The sequence below is a fragment of the Salmo salar genome, chromosome 09 (genome assembly GCF_965601325.2).
Source record: "Salmo salar chromosome 09, fSalSal1, whole genome shotgun sequence".
NCBI lineage: Eukaryota > Metazoa > Chordata > Actinopteri > Salmoniformes > Salmonidae > Salmo > Salmo salar.
Genome location: NC_138299.1, coordinates 20,246,122 through 20,269,476, shown reverse-complemented (window position 1 = coordinate 20,269,476; position 23,355 = coordinate 20,246,122). Strand labels below are relative to the sequence as shown.

The 23,355-nt window shown below is 42.5% G+C and overlaps 1 protein-coding gene across 2 annotated transcripts in view; it reads right to left on the bottom strand.

The window, feature by feature from the left end:
* Positions 1 to 10,411, bottom strand: part of djc17 (DnaJ homolog subfamily C member 17) — a 53,823-nt gene extending 43,412 nt beyond the window's left edge. Inside the window, exons 1-3 of one of the 2 annotated variants that reach the window (XM_045723305.2) lie at positions 10,180 to 10,411; positions 1,723 to 1,792; positions 63 to 121 (exon numbers count right to left, since the gene is read on the bottom strand). In XM_045723305.2, coding sequence (XP_045579261.1) covers positions 63 to 121; positions 1,723 to 1,792; positions 10,180 to 10,263 — 213 coding nt within the window. In that variant the 5' untranslated portion in view covers positions 10,264 to 10,411. 2 annotated transcript variants of the gene reach the window in all.
* Between the last annotated feature and the right edge of the window lie 12,944 nt (positions 10,412 to 23,355).

The following is a 23,355-nucleotide window of genomic DNA, read 5'->3' as shown; positions in this document are numbered from 1 at the left end:
GGGAAAGAGGACCTGGAGGGGGGGGTATGGATGATCGGTATCAGACAGACAGAGAGTCTTACCCTGGCAGCAGCATCAGTCAGCACCTCTAGGGCCTGGGACAGCTGGTGGAAGAGATCAGCTGGGGAGGAAACACCAAGGACACTCATGTTCTAGAGATAATAAATACTTTACAATACATAGAAACATACACTCTTTCATAGTCCTGCTCAGTGTGGATTTAAGATGTGGTTAAGGGGACCATAGTGTATGTGTAGAATGTTAGCTTTTAAAAACAGCAACCAAATGGGACAAAGGTTAACAACGCAAGGTAATGATACCTTAGTGAGCTGCTAACACGCGAGGGGAGGTGAAAAGAGGGGAGTATAGAGGAGAGAGGAAGAGACCAGGGGGGCTGTGTGTTGCGTGTGGAGGAGAGGACCGAAATGAGGCAAGGTTCAAAAAACGAGCAGGCGTGTGCTCTGTGATGTCTCCTTGCCAACGCAGGACCCGGGGCTGACATAAACGGAGACATTTCCTGCGTTAAAATGTGCCTGGAGTCTCACGAAACCTGGTTCCCCAATGATCCACTCGCACTTTTCCCACATAAATCCACCCAGACCTCTCAATCCAGCTCCCATTTGCGAGCCCTACGGGGCCACAGGGGCAATCACAAGTACCACACAAATCCCCGGCGCTCGCCTCTATCCACCCCCCCAGCACCGCAAACCCCCAGCTCATAACAGCCCCACTACTGCACGCTTAAATCACTCACTTACGGGAGTTTTTTTATTTTATCTAACGGACCTCTACTGTTACTCCTTGTGAGAAAAGCAGCACACAAACAGAAGGCTAAAGACTGTGGTGGAAGTGGACGGGTCAAGTTACCTACGCACATGGAGCAGAGCTGGCTGAATGAAAGCCTGCTGGAGTGCCACATTGGCCGGAGCAGCTCAGACTATTACAGCACAGGGGGTGCAATATGGGGGGGTGGAACTTGACCCCCATCCCTTGGGGCTACAGTCTCAGGGCTCTTAACCTCTCGTGTGAGTGGGTAAATCAGTGCATGTGATGTGAAAGAGAACATTCTTCAACCTCTCCTTTTCATTTCTGGTAAATTTCGTTGTTTTATTCCACTCAGCCCCCCCATTACTCCCTTATTTCCCATTTTTGACTTAATCAGGAATAGTAAGAGGAATCCAGCAACCGCACAAACCTCACATTAAAACATGCCTTTGCCACAGTGATTTATTTCCCCTGACGCAGAATTATACTGAAACTTCCGAAACCGGTTGTTGACGTTTTTTGGCGACAAGCCGCGGAGTGCCAAAGGGGCTGACTGGGGAAATGCTAGTCATGCTGTCTGGCTGGGGCTGGCCCACATGGCTGGAGGGCTTGTGAGAAGCCTCTGCTCTGGTTAGCCATGGAGGTCCATCTGGCAGCAAGGTCAGACTCTAGAGGGTCTCGTGGAGGAGATGTCAGCATGTAATGTTGTGGGTTAGGAGAGGAGATGCAAGCATGGTGCCTGTTGACAGGGCCACACTGCACATGAATATCCATGTTAACCTCCCAGTCATACAAGACACCAAACACACACACTATATTCTCTCAGCGTGTGCAAGGTCACAACGATGGACGTAGCTAGTTTCGATGGAGTTCAGGTTTTACAATCTGCCACAGAGGCAGAAGGCCGATATACGAGGTGAGGAGAAATGGACATCGTGCCATGTCATTTTTACTCACCTGCTTTTGGGTTGTCTGGGTTCTTGTCTGGATGGCATGTCAAGGCCTTCTGTCGGTAGGCTTTCTTGATCTACAGAAAAAAAGTGGAAAATGAAATCAGAGTCAGAGTGTTTACTCTTTTAGTATGCATGGACTTAGGTCAGCACATTGTTATTCACATTATGTCCCAGTCCACTATGTTCAGTTGTCTATTGAAACCAATAACCTGGAATGGCCAGATCCTCTATCACTGTGTTGTTGTTTTTAACTGCCCCCAAAGTGGATGAATATTTTTGTAGATGCATGCAGTTAGTTCTTCATTTTGTGCACCTTGGTTGGACTTTGTGGTAGAGACTGTACTATGTTGTTGTTGTTTCGAAAGAATGCCTTCAGGGTTGTTTTACCTGAATATTCCAAACCGCTGTATGCATCTTGCCAATCTAGAATCTCTGAAATATATTTCCAACGCGATTACTTCTTTTTCAAGCCATTACTGGCCCGAAAAGTGAAATGTGTATAAAAACGATGGTCTCCTGGTAACATAAAAATATGAGTAGAAGTTTGATATGACGGTACAGGGGTGGAAACGTGTTTAGTAGTTGATAGGGAGTTTAGGCTCTGTTTCACTGGGGCCACATCTTGACTGCTGTCACCTTAATGCTGACAATACTTTTTCAAGAAGGATAAATATGGATTGACAGCAGAGGAAAAAAATTACAATAAAACAAACAGTGCACCATTGTCAGTCACTAAATTGGGATGGCAGCCATTAATATCTTGGGTCTCAAGCCAAAACATTTTAAAATATGAGCAACAAACTTAGGGGGAAAAAAAATACTTTGGAGCATTGTAATCTTAAAAATCAGGTTTTAGTCCGCTTCTTTTTTTTACTCAGTTGTTCTCTGGAATGTTAACCGCATTGCTTGGGTTCTTCTGGGCGAGTTAATGACAACGTGTTTTTCATTAGGCGATGTCTACTCCTCCAGAGAGGAAGCAGGACCCATTGAGAGAGAGAAAGCAGCTCTCTGAAGAGACAGTGCCCAGCTTTTCAAACCACTCATCTATGCCCAATGAAGACCTCCCGTCCGAATCAGCCCTGCCAGCATTCTGCATGCTTTCACCTCCCCCCTTTCTAGTGATGCGGGAAAAAAATCAATACAGTTACATATCGCAAAATTATATTGATACTTTGACTGCAAATATTTTTTGGGTACTAGGTAGCATTAGCTAGTGCTAGTTATCTGTATCTGTGCCAAAACTCTGGTATTTTTCATCTTATAGCTTGTTCTCCATCTTCTTCATGTGACCCAACATGTTTTCAGCACTTATTTCCTTGACTGATCAAAACTAATTATCTCATGCTCTCTCATCTCTCTACAGCAGACATATGGTGAGCAATATGTTTGGAACAACAAATCGCAATAAAATTGCAGTATCGAATTGAAATACATCGTGAGAATCTCAATATATATTGTATCAGCAGCTAAGTATCAGGCGGCAGGTAGCCTAGTGGTTAGAGCGTTGGGCCAGATCGAATCCCCGAGCTGACAAGGTAAAAATCTGTCATTCTGCCCCTGAACAAGGCAGTTAAACCACTGTTCCTAGGCCGCCATTGTAAATAAGAATTTGTTCTTAACCGACTTGCCTAGTTAAATAAAGGTTAAATACATATTTTTTTTTTAAATCATGATAATGTTGTATTGTGAGGTCCCTGGCAATTCCCAGCCCCGCCCCTTTCACCACAACCTCATCTCTCCCGTGCAGCCAACCAATCAGAACCTGTCCATTACAACTGGATAGATCAAGGGCCCCTTTCTGTTCTGCACGTCTGGAAGTTTTGCATTGGACGCCATCTACTGCGGGCAACATTTCCCTGCGTGTCAAATTTTTTTTTGCACTATTGTATCTGAGGAATGTGCCAAAGCAGACAGCGCAGACCGACTGACTGACTGGCTGTTAGTGAACTGAAGAGGATATGGTAATGCATCAGCAGTCAGAGAAGACATTTTAACCATCTGGGGATGAGCTTATCCTGGTCTGGACCTGGTGTGCTGTCCAGACAGGGATAGACAGGGTGGGATCGCTCTGTGAGGCTACACATTATTACAGCCCTTCACTCAGAGAGCTTCCTACATACAATAACATTCAGGTCAGTAGAACTATTTCAAGCAGCAACGCTTCCCCCTCAGCCTCCTACCACCTCTCCTCTCTACTATCCAGTCACTTTCTGCTCTGCTGCATTTCTGGTCTCCTCTCCTGGACCACCTCCTAATCCTACTCCTTCTCTTCTCATAATTCCCCCCCCCCCCCCAAGAGTTCAGCACATTACCTCAGCCAAGGAGTGAGTCAGCGTCAGCAGTGTATGTCCTGTTTGGCAGCGAGCTGAACGTCATGAGAAGCTCCTGAGTTACGCAGCACTGCCACTGCCCAAGAGAAACACATCAGCCGGTTGAGAGGTCAGGTTGTGACCTCAACTCACATAGTGGATTTGGCCATCACCAGACCAATCTGATAAGTTTACGTGTCTCCGTCATTTTGTAAGGTCAAAGTAGGTTTTTCCAGCTGCCCGGACATCTACCGAGCTCTTGAACAAGAGCAACCTGTCATCAAGAATGCTGTGCTGAAAAACATCAACGCTAGTAATTGTAACACCGTCAGTAAATCAAATCCCTCAGAGTGGTTACCTCACCTCCCTTTAACAAGCTCCACAGAGGCCCTTATTCTCATCGCCTTGAGAAGAACTGGGCTCAGGGGCTGGAGGATGGGGTGGGGGAGAAATCCCCTCTGTGTTAATAACAGCCTATTTGGTAAATGCGTGCAAGCACTCCAACAGCAGAAGGACACCCCCTTGGGGATTACTGACTGTGGGTTTCATAGTGCTGTGCTCAGCACTGGGGCTCCATAAGACCAGCCAGACCAGTCCAGTGCCAGGTCCCCCCCCCCCCATCTCCCTCATCTACTGCTGGCAAGTGAATACTGCTCCCTTAGCCCTGAATTTAGTTAAATACATCATTGGTCCCATCACTGATGTAACACGCAAGCCCCAATTGAGGTAGACCCAGGGTCATCTGTACATGCCAATGTGGCAACTTTAGAGTAAGCTAATTCAGTGATAAGGGAAAGTAGAAATCTCAGGTCGTGACAGGTCCTCTTGAGTGAGGAGGATCAATAACAGTGGCAACTACAGGTCTGCTACTCATTACTGTTTTTCCAGTGCTGGATATCTTAAATAAATTATGAGAATGAGACTTCTTAAAGGAGCAAATGAACCATAAGACTAACAAGGCGCGGACAGCCCAGTACATCACTGGGGCCAAGCTCCCTGCCATCCAGGACCTCTATATAAGGTGGTATCAGAGCAAGGCCCGAGAAAATTGCCAGACTCCAACCACCTAAGCCATAGACCGTTCACTCTGCTACCGTACGGCTCAGAGACAGCCTCTACCCCCAAGCCATAAGACTGCTAAATAGCCATAAGACTGCTAAATTGTTAAGGGTAATTGCACCGTAACGGATTTTTCACTTAAATGTAGGCCAAACAAAAAACATTGATTTCATTTTACAAAAACACATTTACTGGAAGAACTGCACAGATGCAAAGTTTGATAACAGAATTTCGGTAAAATCTCCCTCAGTTTTTTGCTATTATTTTAATGAACTCTGCCCCCAAACAAAACCAAGAAGTTAAAGATGCACTAAAATTCTAATAGTTCTCCTAATTTCAAGTAGAGCGTAGAAAATCATTGTACCATCTAAACCACTGTGAAATATATTTTCCATATACCAAAATATTGCATTATCAGCTGTTTGAAGCTGGTGTACAAAACCAAAAGTAAAATATGCAAAAACTAAACTTAAAAAACAGGAAGCATAGAAATAGCACACATAGAACAGATCTACCGCTTCTTAGACTTGCTTTCAATAACTTACATTTCTATATGAATTTGACCAGGTCGCCCAAAAAAGTACATATTGCAGCTTTAAGACACTTGAATAATGCAACACGGCATGTAGAAATGTTAACTTAATTACTGTTCGCCAAAATGTCCATTACAGGCTAAAACACTTTACAAAGCAAGAGGATAAAAGGTAGCTTCCAGCTTTGTACGCTAACTTTCCAAGCTAACTTACAACTGAAGCTAAGATCAATTTACTACACTAGTACCTTGTTTGTGATATGCTAACCATAACGCAAAATATTGATGATTACAAAGCTGATTGTGACCAAAAACGTTTGTCTCTCCCGCCTCACATCACTCCCAGTCAAGATCATCTTTGCTCGAGCCTCAAACTGTGAGTGAGACAGCACGCACATTTATAAAATAAGAGATTGCTTCTTCTATGCAAATGTTGTTGATCAGTACAATAAAAGTCCCAAATGGAGGGGACACAGATTGTTTTTCATCTGTAGCCCTGTGAAATCAGCCAAAACAATCTCAATAACTCAATGCACGCACACACTCCTACTGAATATGAATAGGCCTAGGCTACATCGTGATTTGTCCAGTTTATCAATAGAGACCTACCATTCAAATCAATTATTACCATTATGTTATGTCGATAGATAGGTAAAAAATATATATTTTAAAAGTCAAATTGACTGCATGATTGTATAATTGATACATTAATGCATACATACACAAATCCAACATTTCAAATGTGATGATATGGAACTCAAAAGATCTGTCTGGATAAAGTACCATTCTGGGAGTTAGGCTAATAGGCCTTCTTTTGCCGTGGTACCGTTTTGGTATTGAGTATCATGATGGTATCGAGTATCGTGATACTAAACCTACTGCAGTATCGGTATCGAAGTCTACATTCTGGTATTGTGACAACACTATACTACTGTGCTACGCTGACTAAACTTGTGAACCCTATTGTGGTTTGTGACTACTATGATTTCCCATTGTAGCAAAATCAATTGCATGACTTATTTAGAAACAGAATTTAGAGTTTTAATCACTTAATAATTAATAAACTACATTTATATTAGAAAAAACACTAACTATGATAAGTCTACCTTTACTTTATTACTTCTGTGAACTTTCATTAACCTCCCTCCTCATGAGGGAGAGAAATTAGAAAATATCTTTAAAATATGTGGGTTTTAGGTAACTGAATTTAAGACTTTTTCTGCTAGATGTTTTCTAAGACCCCTTTTCCATCCGTTTGACCAGAAATCAAAGCCTTTGTCTATTCCTTATTTTTAGGCTGGATAATGGTTAGACTCTTATCTTTCATTTGACACCCAATTTAACAGGCTCCTATGAACTTCACGTTGGTGCTCATGGGTCATTTTACGTGGAAATTACTTTAATTAAATGGTTACCTGGACTATCTGCACTGACCCTATCTTGCACTGACTCCATGCACACTCACAAGACTATACATGTCTATATACACACTCACACAGAACCCACACACATTCACAAACACTGCATACGCACGCACACACAAACCTTTACACTCATATACTGCTGCCAAGTTACTTTACCCTGCCTTCATGCGCATATCTACCTCAAATACCTCGTACCTCTGTACATTGATCAGGTACTGGTATTCCCTGTATATAACGCCATTGTTGTGTGACTATTTTTAGACTGCATCGTTGGGAAGGGCTCGTAAGCAAGCATTTCACAGTAACATCTACACCTGTTGTATTCGGGCATGTGACATAAAATTGAATTTGATAATCAAGCCCATCCCTCCCTCCTTAGCAGTGGGCTATTTACTTACAGTACCAGCAGGCACACAGTAGCCTAATGGTTGGTGCATGGTGAAATCAGGCTCTCTCTGCCACCTGCTGCCTGCCACAGTCTTTACTGCATGCCCACATCTTGTACTCATTACCCGTCTGTAGTGCCTATTACAGCTGACAACTGGCCCCAACACAGCCACAGCAGGAACCACATGGGTGGCTGATTAACTACCTGCTCTGCAATTGGGCCATCCTCCTAAATTACACTGATCTGGCATTATTAGAAAATGATCCGCTGGAGAAAACACATGCAAGGAAGAAAGACAGCGAGAGGGAGTGAAAGAAGGAGAAGGGAGTGGTGCAGGGGGAGAAAGAAAAGGAAGTGATAAAATATGTACCGAGGTCGGGGATATAAAGCGGAACATGGTGTGTGTGTGTCTATTAAGATGTAATTGCGGTTCAGCTTCCAAAATGCGCCCTGAGCTGAGCATAACTCGCCTGACAGGAACATTTGTTTGGGACAGTGATACAATTAGCATGAGTGGGGCCTGCCAAGGGCCAGCTGAGTTACTTTCCTTGGGTAGGTGAGTGTCTTCTGAATTGATGCAGGCAGGCAGCAGAGTGCAACAGTAGGATGCACAGTGAAACGCAGCCAGCCTGGCGGGGGGGGGGGGGGGGGGGTCACTCTATTCAGTCCCACAGCTAGCTAAGCTACAGCACCATGAGCTGTTTTAGCCACTGAGGCCTAACGTTACTGCAGTCAGGGAGCCAGACACGAAGAGCAATGAGAAGGAGAGGAAGGAGCTCCACATGTAAGCGCTGCGCTGTCATGATAAAGTCCATAAAGACATCTGCTGGTGAATAATGTCTGCACATAACTCAGATATATGTAGACACAATCTAGCCGTCTTAAACAGTCACACTATAGGTAGGCTATATTGTGCTTTATTAGCCAACAGAAATAGCACCAGGCAGCCACATTGCTGAATCTTATTGAATTTGTTGGTGCCTAAACTGTGTTCGGTCTTTTCCCTTCCTCTGTAAAACAGCCACTTCTTTATCCCTGCTGATATGCAGGAGCATGTGGCTGAAAAGTGATAGCTGGCCTGTTTAACTGTCAGCTACAGGAGAACTTTGTGGCAAAAATACCTCCAGATAATGATTCACTCAGTGATGTGCATAAACCACAGGTTCCAAGCCACCAGCTCCAGCTCCCCAACTAAAATATCTGCAATTCAAAATGAAAGGAATTTCAAAACCAGAGATAACGACAGAGAACTCAAACCAGGAAGAGTAACATGAAGCCGAGATTCATCAGGGAATGGTTTACAAGCTGTTGCTAAGCCCACATTAACATGATCTTGAAAGAGTATTTCCTCTCTCAATGATAAACAGCAGTCCTTCTGGTGTAACAGTGGGAGAAAACAACTGTGACATCTGACATTGGTCTTCATAGATTGCACCACTTGGTTTCACAAAGTCTACCAGTCCCCACACATGCACTGGTGTATGGACTACTGCTCACTATCTTTCCTGACCATCAGCAAACCTCACAAAACTCGGCTCCCCATTTCAGGGACTCTTTCTGTCCAAGCCACAACCACTAACTTCCCTAAAATACTCCTCTGAGGTGGATGAGACTTTGAAATCCAATTAAGAAATTGAATTATTCCCACAATTTGGCAGCAATGTTAATTTCCTTCTGGCCTGCAGATTTTAGGAGCTGGAAATTTAGCATGGAGGTGGTCGTGAAAATGATTGGATTTGGGGACACATGTAGCAGGCCTATCACCCATGGAGCATCGACAGGGAAAATAAGACAAGGGAAGGGGAATCTTCCCAGAGCAAACCAAATACCCATGTCTGCACATAATGTCATTCCCGTTACATTCTGTTTCAATTAGATGGAGCAGCCTTTTGTTTTAGCAAGCAATCAAACATGATACTTGTTTAACATGCAGACTGCAGTACAATTTCTGATTGGCAAACAATAAGAGATATTGAGGAAGATAATTTGTTTCTTGAACTTATCCAAAAGCTGGCTCAACCGGTACTTGTTGGTATCCCTTGGGAGAATCAAACAGGACCTTCTTATAGTGCTAGACAAGGAAGCCACAGTCTCATTTTGGCAACATGATGATGATGAGTCTGATTTATCATTTCAGAAGACATCTGCTCCAGGAGGTGTTGCACTTCATCTGCATACTTCCTTCAGATACAACCCACATCTACAGAAATGGCTGGCTCTGTATTCTATTAATAGAAACTGTCATAGGACCACTAGATACATTGAATTTTGAACAGTACTATGCCGCCACTTAGCGGCCATTTGAAGATACTTTACTTAGAACACACAAGACCTACAGTCTTGGTAAAAAATATTGCTAATGACATTATCCATGATGTACAAATTCTGACCTAACAAAACTATTAGGTAACTAACGTTAGCTTGCTTTGTTCATAACCAACCTAGCTAGTAGCTCTGGTCCAGGGCTAAGTGCTAGTCCCTCTACTAACACAGCAGAGACAACTCGTTGTTGTCGTCGCGTGACTGGATCAGAGCTAGCTGGCTTAAGTATAACTACCCACTTCCGTCCATGCTAGCACCTTTTGGAAGAGCAGAGATAGGTCATTAGCTATGTTATTATGTACCAACTTCAAAGCAACTAGCTAAGATACACAAGGCGTCAAAGTTTGTAAGCTAGCTAGTTAACGTTAGTTATCTAAAGTAGCTAGTTAGCAAGCTAGCTCCTTATTGCTAGCTAGCCATCACTCACCTCTTTCGCTGTCGCTGTGTCTTTAATACCCAGTAGACCATATAGGTCCATCTGTAAAAGGTCTTTCGCTGTCTTTCCTGTCATGTTATCTTTCTTTCATACAATATAATAGCTACCAAAACAAACGTTAAATCAACGTCCTAAAGATGTTTGTTGTTGTAGCACGTATGGGTTGAACGTTTCGAACTTCCAATTCGGACTCATTCACTTCCTGAAAACATATAATTACGGGATGTGTAGTTTAAGTGCACTACACGTAATTTATTATCGAACTTGCACGATATTGTCGATTTAAAATGATACGTATTGAATTACAATGATATTTGCAAGCATGTTGATCTATTTGGTTTAGTGTGGCATATTCAAATACTTTTTTCTGACTTTAAAGGGATCCATTTGGGATATCATTGTGATATGAAAATGTTGTAAATAATGAACAAATATTAACTTTTTGGTGTCAAAGTGTAATATTTATTTACCTATTCAAACTGTACCAGATTGGCCATTATAATATGGTAATTGTTATGTATGGAACGACGTGCTGTAAGTCAGCACAGGAAAAAAAAAAAATTATGAAATGAAATGTATGCATTCACTACTGTAAGTCGCTCTGGATAAGAGCGTCTGCTAAATGACTAAAATGTAAAAAATGTAAAAATGTCATACTGTATGTTGTTATGGTTTACGACAGTGTGCTGCTTTACGGATGAATGGGTTGTGAGAATGAATTATTATTATTTTTTTTTTATTATAATTTGTTTAAAAAAATCGCATTTTTTTTTATTAGATTTTTTTTTTATTAACAGTAACATGCAAAACATAAGCATAACAGCCAGAGGGAGTCCAAAGAAATGAGAAAAAAAAAAAAAAACTATTACACATTATATCAAATCAAATCCAGACATATAGGGAATACATTTTTTTTATATTTTGTTTTGTATACGTTTTAAAGACTCTAAATAGTTTTCCACATCAGATAAAAAAATTAAGAAAAGGGCCTTTTTCTTCATAAATTTTGATTTGTGTTTGAAACATTTTCCTAATAAAATTTATACCATACTCACGTTCAATTGTGGAATCAGTGTAGTAAAATAATATGTCAAACTTAGAAATTTCAATGGTTGTATGCATTTTGAGGCCAATATATAGTTTTACATCAGTCCAGAACACTTCTCTATATAAACAATTACAGAATAAGTGTTCAATAGATTCAGTTTCTCGTTCACAAAAACTGCATTCACTGGTAACATCAAGTATGTATTTAGAAATCAAGCCATTACACGGATAGAATCTATGGATTATCTTAAAGGAGATCTCCTTCACTTTATTGGTCACCATAAATTTGTGTGGAGTGAGCCAAACACGGCGCCAGTTTACATCAAACGATGAAGCCCAACAAAATATTGCAGAGGGAATAGACTTCCTGTAGAAAATATCCCTTAATAAACGATTGTTGAATTTCGTATCTAGTAGACCAATGCCATTCACCTGAATATTGCTTACAATCGGAGATATTCCAAAATATGTATTATTCTGAAGTAAAGTTTTTATCCCACTAGGTATAGCTTTAATAACAGTGTCATATTCCTTGCTTGAAACCTCAAAGTTGTATCTTTCCATAAATTCTCTCCGTGTAAATAGATTCCCACTATTATCAACTAATTGGCTGACAAGAACAATGTTTTTTGAGAACCATTTATGGTTAAATAACATTTTGTTTCGTGAGAATGAGTGTACATGTCATTAAACGAGAGAGTGATGTACAATGTGAAACCGTGCAGATGTGCGTTCGTACAGCGACTCTAGATATAACAGTAATATTAGGACATCATTTAAAAAATATATTTTTAACTATGTTTGAAACAAGGGTAAGAGAGGGTACATTCACAAACATTTCATATGGGTTATTATGGCATAATACACTCAGGTTTCACTTCTGGATGACCGGATGAGGGCTTGTGGCTTACAGAGGAAGATAATGCAGCCAGTTTCATGGAAAGCCCATTATTGCAGCATTCCCTGAGAGGCCGGTAGGACCCCTGGAGGTAGGTGCCCTGGGGCCCCAAATGAGTTAGTCCGGCCCTGTAAACAATGCCAGTCTGTCCAGTTCCTAGAATGATATAGAACTTTCTGAGAAGAGAACAGCAATCACACACACAGAGACAGGGTCAGACTGGCCATCTAACATTTCGGTCAAATGCCAGATGGGCTGGTCCATTTTTAGCTTATTTGTGCTGTCTACATTTATTTCCATGTTTTATTTTTTTATGATCATTATCTGGCTAATAATGGGGGCCTCAAAGAAAGAAATGGGTTAGAAATGCCAAAGCCGATTTCTGGTCCCAGTCTGCTCAGCATACAAATGTGTGTATAATTAACATTTACATTTACGTCATTTAGCAGACGCTCTTATCCAGAGCGACTTACAAATTGGTGCATTCACCTTAAGATATCCAGTGGAACAACCACTTTACAATAGTACATCTATATTTTTTTTGGGGGGGGGGGGGGTTAGAAGGATTACTTTATCCTATCCCAGGTATTCCTTAAAGAGGTGGGGTTTCAGGTGTCTACGGAAGGTGGTGATTGACTCCGCTGTCCTGGCGTCGTGAGGGAGCTTGTTCCACCATTGGGGTGCCAGAGCAGTGAACAGTTTTGACTGGGCTGAGCGGGAACTGTGCTTCCGCAGAGGTAGGGGGGCCAGCAGGCCAGAGGTGGATGAACGCAGTGCCCTTGTTTGGGTGTATGGCCTGATCAGAGCCTGAAGGTACGGAGGTGCCGTTCCCCTCACAGCTCCGTAGGCAAGCACCATGGTCTTGTAGCAGATGCGAGCTTCAACTGGAAGCCAATGGAGTGTGCGGAGGAGCGGGGTGACGTGAGAGAACTTGGGAAGGTTGAACACCAGACGGGCTGCGGTGTTCTGGATGAGTTGTAGGGGTTTAATGGCACAGGCAGGGAGCCCCGCCAACAGGGAGTTGCAGTAATCCAGACGGGAGATGACAAGTGCCTGGATTAGGACCTGCGCCGCTTCCTGTGTAAGGCAGGGTCGTACTCTGCGAATGCTGTATAGCATGAACCTACAGGATCGGGTCACCGCCTTGATGTTAGCGGAGAACGACAGGGTGTTGTCCAGGGTCACGCCGAGGCTCTTAGCACTCTGGGAGGAGGACACAATGGAGTTGTCCACCGTGATGGCGAGATCATGGAAAGGGCAGTCCTTCTCTGGGAGGAAGAGCAGCTCCGTCTTGCCGAGGTTCAGCTTGAGGTGGTGATCCGTCATCCACACTGATATGTCTGCCAGACATGCAGAGATGCGATTCGCCACCTGGTTATCAGAAGGGGGAAAGGAGAAGATTAATTGTGTGTCGTCTGCGTAGCAATGATAGGAGAGACCATGTGAGGATATGACAGAGCCAAGTGACTTGGTGTATAGCGAGAATAGGAGAGGGCCTAGAACTGAGCCCTGGGGGACACCAGTGGTGAGAGCACGTGGTGCGGAGACGGATTCTCGCCACGCCACCTGGTAGGAGCGACCTGTCAGGTAGGACGCAATCCAAGAGTGAGCCGCACAGGAGATACCCAACACGGAGAGGGTGGAGAGGAGGATCTGATGGTTCACAGTATCAAAGGCAGCAGATAGGTCTAGAAGGATGAGAGCAGAGGAGAGAGAGTTAGCTTTAGCAGTGCGGAGAGCCTCCGTGACACGGAGAAGAGCAGTCTCAGTTGAATGACCAGCCTTGAAACCTGACTGATTTGGATCGAGAAGGTCATTCTGAGAGAGATAGCAGGAGAGCTGGCCAAGGACGGCACGTTCAAGAGTTTTGGAGAGAAAAGAAAGAAGGGATACTGGTCTGTAGTTGTTGACATCGGAGGGATCGAGTGTAGGTTTTTTGAGAAGGGGTGCAACTCTCGCTCTCTTGAAGACAGAAGGGACGTAGCCAGCGGTCAAGGATGAGTTGATGAGCGAGGTGAGGTAAGGGAGAAGGTCTCCGGAAATGGTCTGGAGAAGAGAGGAGGGGATAGGGTCAAGCGGGCAGGTTGTTGGGCGGCCGGCCGTCACAAGACGCAAGATTTCATTTGGAGAGAGAGGGGAGAAAGAGGTCAAAGCATAGGGTAGGGCAGTGTGAGTAGGACCAGCGGTGTCGTTTGACTTAACAAACGAGGATCGGATGTCGTCGACCTTCTTTTCAAAATGGTTGACAAAGTCATCCGCAGAGAGGGAGGAGGGGGGGGGGGGAGGATTCAGGAGGGAGGAGAAGGTGGCAAAGAGCTTCCTAGGGTTAGAGGCAGATGCTTGGAAGTTAGAGTGGTATAAAGTGGCTTTAGCAGCAGAAACAGAGGAGGAAAATGTAGAGAGGAGGGAGTGAAAAGATGCCAGGTCCGCAGGGAGGCTAGTTTTCCTCCATTTCCGCTCGGCTCTACGATTGATCATTTACCAGCTCTAAATGATGAAGTAGTCAATCAAAGAGTTACTCTATAAACGAGAAATGCATTTACTCAAACCAACTAATAGATTTATTAGTTATGAATGAATTAACACTCAACATGGAAGACATGATACGTAATAAAACAGAGTAAATGACTATGAACTAATAAGAATAACCTCTAATAGAGAAAATCTATGTGTGTCTGTACACACAGGAGGCTTGCAAACAAGGTCCCAATTTGAACCATCAGGAACAGGACTCAAGACCCCCAACCTAAATTAGCATTACTCTGAACTTCGAACGTCAGGAGGCAAATACGTTTGTTTATGTGTAACTCTGTGTTGTTGTTTTTGTCGCACTGCTTTGCTTAATCTTGGCCAGGTCGCAGTTGTAAATGAGAACTTGTTCTCAACTGGCCTACCTGGTTAAATAAAGGTGAAATTATGATTTTATTTTTTTTAATGGAAGTTGCCGACGCAGTCTTCATCACGGAGTCCAACATGCTCATCTTCTCTCCCCTACAGTCTGAGCTTACCTGGAAACATCCACCAACTAAAGGATGCAATAGAAATAATACATGTTTCTTCCCCCACAAAGTGCAGATATTTTGCATTACTTTTTGGTTTCATGTACATATGATGGGGTTTTCTGCATTGGTGATTTATGTAAAATGAGACCAAAGATGTAATGCACCATCTCATGTCATGTCATTTGCATCACTATCTTTAAGCTCTGGGAGTCCCAAGTTTGCAACTTGAGTTAGGAAAATACAGTACATAGACATCATATGTCATATCAAGACTCCAACCATACTGTATTCTTGAAACTCTAACCTGTCAGGACTCTTGGAGATGAGAGGTCAACGAGGTGAGGGGAACAGAGGAGATTCTCCTTGTGTTTTGGAGCAATGATGGATAGACTAATTAAGCCTGGATTGGCCCTTGGTTGAAGATAATTATTATCTTTAATCTTCAAACTACATTAGGCCTGGCCGCTTGGGTTTACCACGTGGTCAGGGTAATCAGGCTAAAAGACTGTAATCCTGAGGCAGATAACGTTTTTGTAAGCATAGCTAAGTGACATTCCAATAAGAAACGATAGCCCTGCCTTGTATCACCTTTTCCCATGGAGACTTTTGAAAGACAAGATTCCTATGCAAATAGAATACAACAGAATAGAATACAACAGAATAGTAGGGTACAAAATAGAATATGATATATTGGCTACTTTATTGAAACCTGTTGGGACATTTTGTCTTCTACCTATAAAGCATGCTGTCCAGCTGGGCCAGCTGAGTTCAGGGCGTGGGAGGGGCCATCCAGCTGTGCCTGCAACATCGTCACACTCATGTGTAAACTGCCAGGAGGTCCAGGTCCAAACTGAAATCTTCCTAACCATCCCCATCCATTTTCCACTACATACATTGCAGAGAGGTATCCTGGTAAAGTACGAAAGAAAAAGGCGCTTGGAGGCTGGAAAGGGACTTTATCTGGCCGCAATTGGAGGACGCGATTCTTCAAGTGGTTATTTATGGCATAATCTCAGGTAAGGTTTAAACGGTTTAAATGGAATTGTATTTTAGCGCATCGGTAGGCTATTTATGATAACTTCAGACAACGACCTGTTTAGATGTCTTAAAAGTGAAATGAGTGTTTTGAAGGCAATCATTCCATTAGGCAATCTAAATGATTTATCGGAATTCGCCATTATAAGCCGGTGACAGGTTTTCCCGTACGTTCCCACCATGAAAATGGGAGCGGACAGGAGCGCAAAATAAAGACGGTCCAAAAAACATTGGAATCCTCCGGACTAGGGTAGGTTACTTCACATGATTATCAACCAGAAACATATTTTCTCATCTGTTCCAAAGAATAATATGAGACTACTGACAAAACATGAACTACCTGTAGCCCAACTGAACATTTATCCAACAGAAGGCAGTTCATCCTTACTGGCATCACATCCCCCATTATCTCCTATTTATCATAACATATTATTACAACAGGCGTGAATATCCTGACATAATGCATGTTAATCCTTTTGGAAATTGTCAAACATTCTCTTAGTATTTCCCATTGAAAGGAGGACTGCTTGTGTGTGATGCAGGACAGGTTACATCAGTGGAGTCAGCTGGTCCCTGTTGACAGAAACACTGACAGATGTGGTCTAATAGAATATAAATGAAAGTTATCACAAATATAATACATTTGTTACATATTCACATCCAGCTACTAACATCATGTGTGTTGCATTGAACTGTTTAACAGTAACAAGGTTGGGATACACTGCCCAAATTCTGTTGGAGACCTCAGCCCTGTTTACATTAGGCTCTTCTTATTTTTGTATTTTTTAAAAACATTTTATTAAATCAGTAGTGAGTGCAGACATTTACATACTTTGTTCATACTTTACGTCAGTCTCTGGGGGCCCGTTCATCCAAGTAGGAGTGCAGGAGTATTGCATGGTACCTCTATGGATTTATTGTTCAAGGCAAGGCACGCTCAAAGTCATCATTAGAACCAGGATGAGAGGGCTCTGAAATATCACTCTGTATAATTGCCACTAAGAAAAAGCAACCCACTCAGGGCTTTGTGACTCACAGCATACCCTCATATCTGTGGATTGCAACAGTTATTGGGCTATTCAGCAGCCCTCAAATGCATTGCCATAACAACATGGTCATAATGTCTTAAAGTCCATGGCCAAATATCTGAGACTATAAAACCCAGAATCAAGACCATGAGAAATGATTCCTAATAGTTCCGTCAGACATCTGCTCTGGTGAACTCACAGGTCTGAACTTATAGGTCTTAAAACATTGTCAGTCAATGACATCAACAGGATTTAAATTCAACCACTTCAAAGAAGAAACATCAATGAAGATAGTAAGTGAAGCGAGGAATTCATAACAGGATACTAGTTGTAGTAAATGAACACCAGATGTGAAGAGAGGGACATGTCCAACACATTGGCTGTTTTGGGCAAATAAGTTACAGATACAATTATGCTGAATTGAATGTTTAGAAAGGAAAGTGAGATGTTATCAATGACAAGTCAAGATTTTTACAAGAGCTCCAGGGAGCTCTGTTTTTAAAGCTTTTCTTATGGCTTAAGTCTGCATTGTAAAAACACGACAGTCAGCTCAGCTGCAGGCAACAATGTTTGTTCAGAGACAGATATGAGGCATCATGGGTCTCTCTCTCTCTCATGGCCAAGTCTGCCATTCCAGTTAAAGGACAACAAATAAGATAGATTCCATAAACACTGGGCTTCATCTGGCTCAATTCCTATCCCTGCCACAGTACATGTTGCTGTTTATTTACTCTCTTCTGTTTGGCTTATACAAAATCCCCCGCTCTAAAGGTGGTAAGAATAAACTAATAGATTGTGAGACTCTTTCCATGGCAAATGCAGACATATCTACACTGTATATGTTGGCTGAGTTCTTACAAGGAAATAAATGGGGATCATCTTTCTTATATAATTGCACTCTATTTTTACAGTAGAACAGTGGGCTGGGTTGTTTCAATGTAGGCAGCTTCCCTTGAGTACAGGAGGAGTGTTTTCCTGACATGCAGTTATTAACCCAATGTGAGTTGTGGTATGTGGGAGCTGTCACTGAGCTCATGTTAATATTGGTTAAAGTAGAAAAATGTGCAGAAGCAACAAGCTATTAAAGGATGTCATTTTCATCCTTCTTATTCAGATGATCCACAGTTGGTCCTGCATTGAGAGCCAGCTGTTTGTTTATAAACAGATGCTCTCTCTCTCTCTATAACTGAGGTCAGGTCAGAATTGTGTGAGAAATTACGTTTTAAAAATGAATATTGTTGTGGCACCATGTTTGTCTTGTGTTTCCTGTCTCAGGAAAGTCCTTCCCTTCTTAGTTCCTACTGAAAAGCGCCTGACCCATGTTGGAAAGTCCTGCTGACTGTCCTGCTACCTAATGTTAATGTCAATGCATTTATAATGTACTTCCCCTGTGTCCATGACTGTGTCCATGACTGTGTCCATGACTGATGTGGTGGAATTCACCTGGACTAGAATGTTCTATTCACCAGTGACCCTACAGCACATCACTCTGCGCAGATGAATAGATTGTAAATCCTTGTAAGAATGTGTTCAGATGCTTGTTGAGTATAAAACCCATTAGTCGTCAAGAAAGCAGCCAGTGAAGCAGGGGACATTCCTCCCATTCTGTAGATAATGAACAGAGCTCTTTGATGGGGGATGAGAAAGCCTATTGTGAAAGGAAATTGTCTTCCTGGCTTGCTCGGTAACACTGTCACACTGGCAGTCCAAGTCAGAGAGAATCAGCCGACAAAGTTGGAGCCGACAAATGATTTGCCAAATGTGTCTGGAACAGAGCAGCTGCTTTTTCGGCCTGTTGAATTATCGGGAACTTGAGAACTGAATGTAAAGTTGTAGGAGGTTACAGTTTGTTACATTTTAGAGTTGACTTTAGTTCCATGTAAATTCCCACTGTGGTGGAATCTTGTCATCAGTACCCAGTTTTTACTCTCTTGTTATTCTGCTCAGTGAGTTTCATGAGAGACTTTTACATAAAACACCACACAGAAACATCATTGAAATAGCCCGGATTCCTGAGCTAAGCCATGTTTTGTGTAGATATAGAGAGAGGCAGACGGGGGATTAGAACCATCCATAGTACTGCAGTGTGTGCAGAGTTGCAGTTTTGCTGTTTATATGTATTTGCCTTTCAAATGCCATCTGTTTAGGTTAGTCTTGCCAAGTGTGAAATAACTAATGTTATTGAAATAAGTAACTCATTTTGGGAGGAGAATTATACCCCTACAGTTATTCATTAGATCAGATGTCTGCGATTATAGATTAAGTATTTATAGATTTTTCCCCCTTTCTTAGGCTCATTCCCTACCGTGTTATTTCTGAGTGAGTGTGGGAGCTTGCAAGGGATGTTGTGCGTAGGTGAGGGCGGGACAGGTTGATAGATAGAGCAGGGTTCTGAGCTAAGGCTATGCCAGAAAAGGTCACTTGTGTGATCAATGTGTGCATTTGTGCCAATTCAGCCAGTTATGCTAAAAGACCAAATGAGCTAAGGGATATCCTGGGTGATATTTTTCGCTTCAGAATGATACTTTTGTTTTGCAGCATATTACTCAAAACTAGGGTTGCAAAGCTACTGGTAATTTAATCTATCGTAACTTTGGTCATTTATACTTGAATCACTTTTAATATGGTATTCATTTTTTATATCTGTGTCCATATTGTCCATGAGTTTCTAGTAGGTAGACCATATGGTTAAAGAGAAAAAAGCCTAATTAATGAAAAAAGCTTCTAATCAACAATGGCATAATTTTCAATGAACTTTGCAACTCTTCCAACTATTTACTTTTTTTCTCAACTCCCACCAGTTTGATGCTAAAACATTTACAACAAATACATATTGACATAGTAAAATTCTGAAACCTTCACATTAAACACCAATGGTATTCACTAAGGTGATGGTTTATATTTGGGATAATGTTTTACAGCTTTGTCATTCAATTCTTTATTTTAATTTCATATATTTTACACGTGATGAGTCCCAACAAGGGGCCAGAGATAATTACAGACATCTGTAATAATCCCAATAGGGCCGCTAGATGTCTTGTGATAGATTACACACAATTCTTCAAAGATACCAAAAATGCTGGTAGTTTACTGGTAAACTTCTCAAGTCTCCAGTAATATACCCTCCCTTTGCAACCTTACTCAAAATCTTGTTCACAGTTGGATGTAATTGAAAATAAAGTATATACACAGAATATAATATATCTCCCATAAAGATACACTGAGTGTCATGTGCCTGTCTTTGTGTTTGCTGTTGATTAGCTGACAGCGAGTCCCTTCCCTTTTACTACAGGATTATGTTTGAATGTTTGGCAGGACTAGTAATGACAGAACTGCTGACATATCTTTCACTTGTCCCCTAATGTGCAGAGCTGTCATTTCCTATGAATGTGCTATGTTGTGATAAAGTCATGAATCCTTTAGCCAGGATACCCCTGATACAATTATAATGGGTACTGATCATCCTACATAATATTTATGCAAAGGCCCATCTGCAGGTCAAATAGTATATGGCTTGTTTGCAAAAAAACATCCCAATAACATTTTGACCATCAATGACAAAATATAATGAACTCTCCACCACTTTCAGCACTTCATAGAAAACAGATTTATGTTTACATTAGACTCTATCAAACAAAACTGCAGTCCAGCAAATCAAAAGTCTCACCACGACACTGAATTGAACCTCGTTCCCTTCCCTCCACAAACCTTCTGCCCATCACCATGTCAATTAATTAATTAAACTACTTTAACTTCCCTCCACAAACCTTCTGCCCATCACCATGTCAATTAATTCATTAAACTACTTTAACTTCCCTCCACAGATCCTTTCCATCGCCATGTCAGTGAAGTCGGACGGGAAGAGGAAGTGGGCGGCGGTAAGGGGCCATCTGGGCTCCTCCCAGGACTCAGAAACCCAGCTGGAGGCCAACCTGGAGAGTGCAGACCCAGAGCTGTGCATCTGCATGCTCCAGGTGCCCAGTGTGGTCAACTACTCTGGGCTGAAGCGTCGTCTGGAGGGCAGCGAGGAGTCCTGGATGGTCCAGTTCCTGGAGCTGAGTGGGCTGGACCTGTTGCTGGAGGCCCTGGACAGGCTGTCTGGGAGGGGCTGCTCCCGCATCGCAGACGCCCTCCTGCAGCTCACCTGTGTCAGCTGTGTCCGGGCCGTCATGAACTCCTCGTCTGGGATCAACTTTATCGTGGAGAATGAGGGCTACATCCGCAAACTCTCCCAAGGTTCGACAGCACCTAGGACTGAGGAGATATACAGTGTTTTAAAGCTATGGCATCACACACACACTTTCCACGAGAGGTTCCACGAATTAGCCTTATATATACACAGTATATATAGACACTCAGTGGCCAGTTTATTAGGTACTTTGAGGCATGGAAACGTTGCTTAATTGGTATCAAGGGACCTAACATGTGCAAGGAAAACATTCCCCACACCATTACACCACCGCCACCAGGCAGGATTGGGCCATGGACTCATGCTGCTTACGCCAAATCCTAACTCTGCCATCAGCATGACACAACAGGAACTGGGATTCGTCGGACCAAGCGATGCTTTTCCACTCCTCAATTGTCCAGTGTTTGGATCGCAAGCCCACTGGAGCCGCTTCTTCTTGTTTTTAGCTGATAGGAGTAGAACCTGGTGTGGTCGTCTGCTGCAATAGCCCATCTATAACAAGGACAAAAGAATAGTGCGTTCCGAGATGCCGTTCTGCACACCACTGTTGTACTGTGCCGTTATTTGCCTGTTTGTGGCCCACCTGTTAGCTTGCACGATTCTTGCCATTCTCCTTCGACCTGTCATCAATGAGTTGTTTTCGCCTACAGGACTGCTGCTGACTGGATGTTTTTTGTTGGTCACACCATTCTCGGTAAACCCTAGACACTGTCGTGCGTGAAAAGCCCAGGATCCGGCCATTTCTAAGATACTGGAAATGGCGAGCCTGGCATTGGCAATCATACCACGCTCAAAGTCGCTTAGGTCCCTCGTTTTGCCCATTGTAACGTTCAATCAGTAACTGAATGTCTCAATGCCTGTCTGCCTGCTTCATATAGCAAGCCACGGCCACATGACTCACTGTCTGTAGGAGCGAAACATTTTCGTGAACATGTGGTGTACCTAATAACATGGCCACTGAGTGTGTGTGTGTGTGTGTGTGTGTGTGTGTGTGTGTGTGTGTGTGTGTGTGTGTATGTATATATATATATATATATATATATATGAATAATACTTAAGAATTTGTATTCAGTTGTACATAATTGTATTCCAATATAAAATCAACCCCACAAAATAGGAATTTCAAAGAAGTACCATGGCAACAGAATTCAGGTCAGATAAAGGCCATTGTGTCAGACAAAGTGTATGGAGGGGGACACTGTGTGGGGGGACAGTGCATTGCTACATCTTCACACACACATACAAACTTATCACAAACAAAACACTTTTTGTGAAGGTAAGTTCACGTAATGTTGTCTTATGATGAGCCATAACATCCTAGAGGACACCAGACAAGAAAGAAGGAGAAAGGTAGGAGGGAATATGTGTACACTAACTGATGTCTGTGACTATGTCTTATCACAGCCTTGGACACGTCCAATACCATGGTGAAGAAGCAGGTGTTTGAGCTGCTTGCTGCCCTGAGCATGTTCTCCTCTGATGGGTACCGTCTGGCCATGGATGCCTTGGACCACTACAAGGCAAGTGTCATACAGCCAGACAAGCTGTCACTGATGGACAGAGGCTATATACCATACACCTACAGAATAAGTGGCCTAGTTCTGATTTAGGAAGGACCATGAGAGAAAATTAACAATGCCCGGGGAAAATTATAAATAACAATCTGTGTGCTTTTGATGAAAATGTACTGAAATCAGATATGACGAGTTTTTTGTAACATGCTATTTCAGCTCAATGGAATCTCATTAAATAGGCTAATTAAAGTCATTTTTAATCAACCCAGACATAACTGAACAACTATACACTGTATGCACCTAGTAATGCCCTCTAGTGTACATGTGTTGAACTGCTTAAGTGACCTCTTTGGGTTATCTAGCAATGTCCGTAGTTGTCAATACTTTGATAAATGTTACTCACTGATCAATATTAGAGCATTATGGGGATAGAAGCAGTCCTCACACAGAAGGA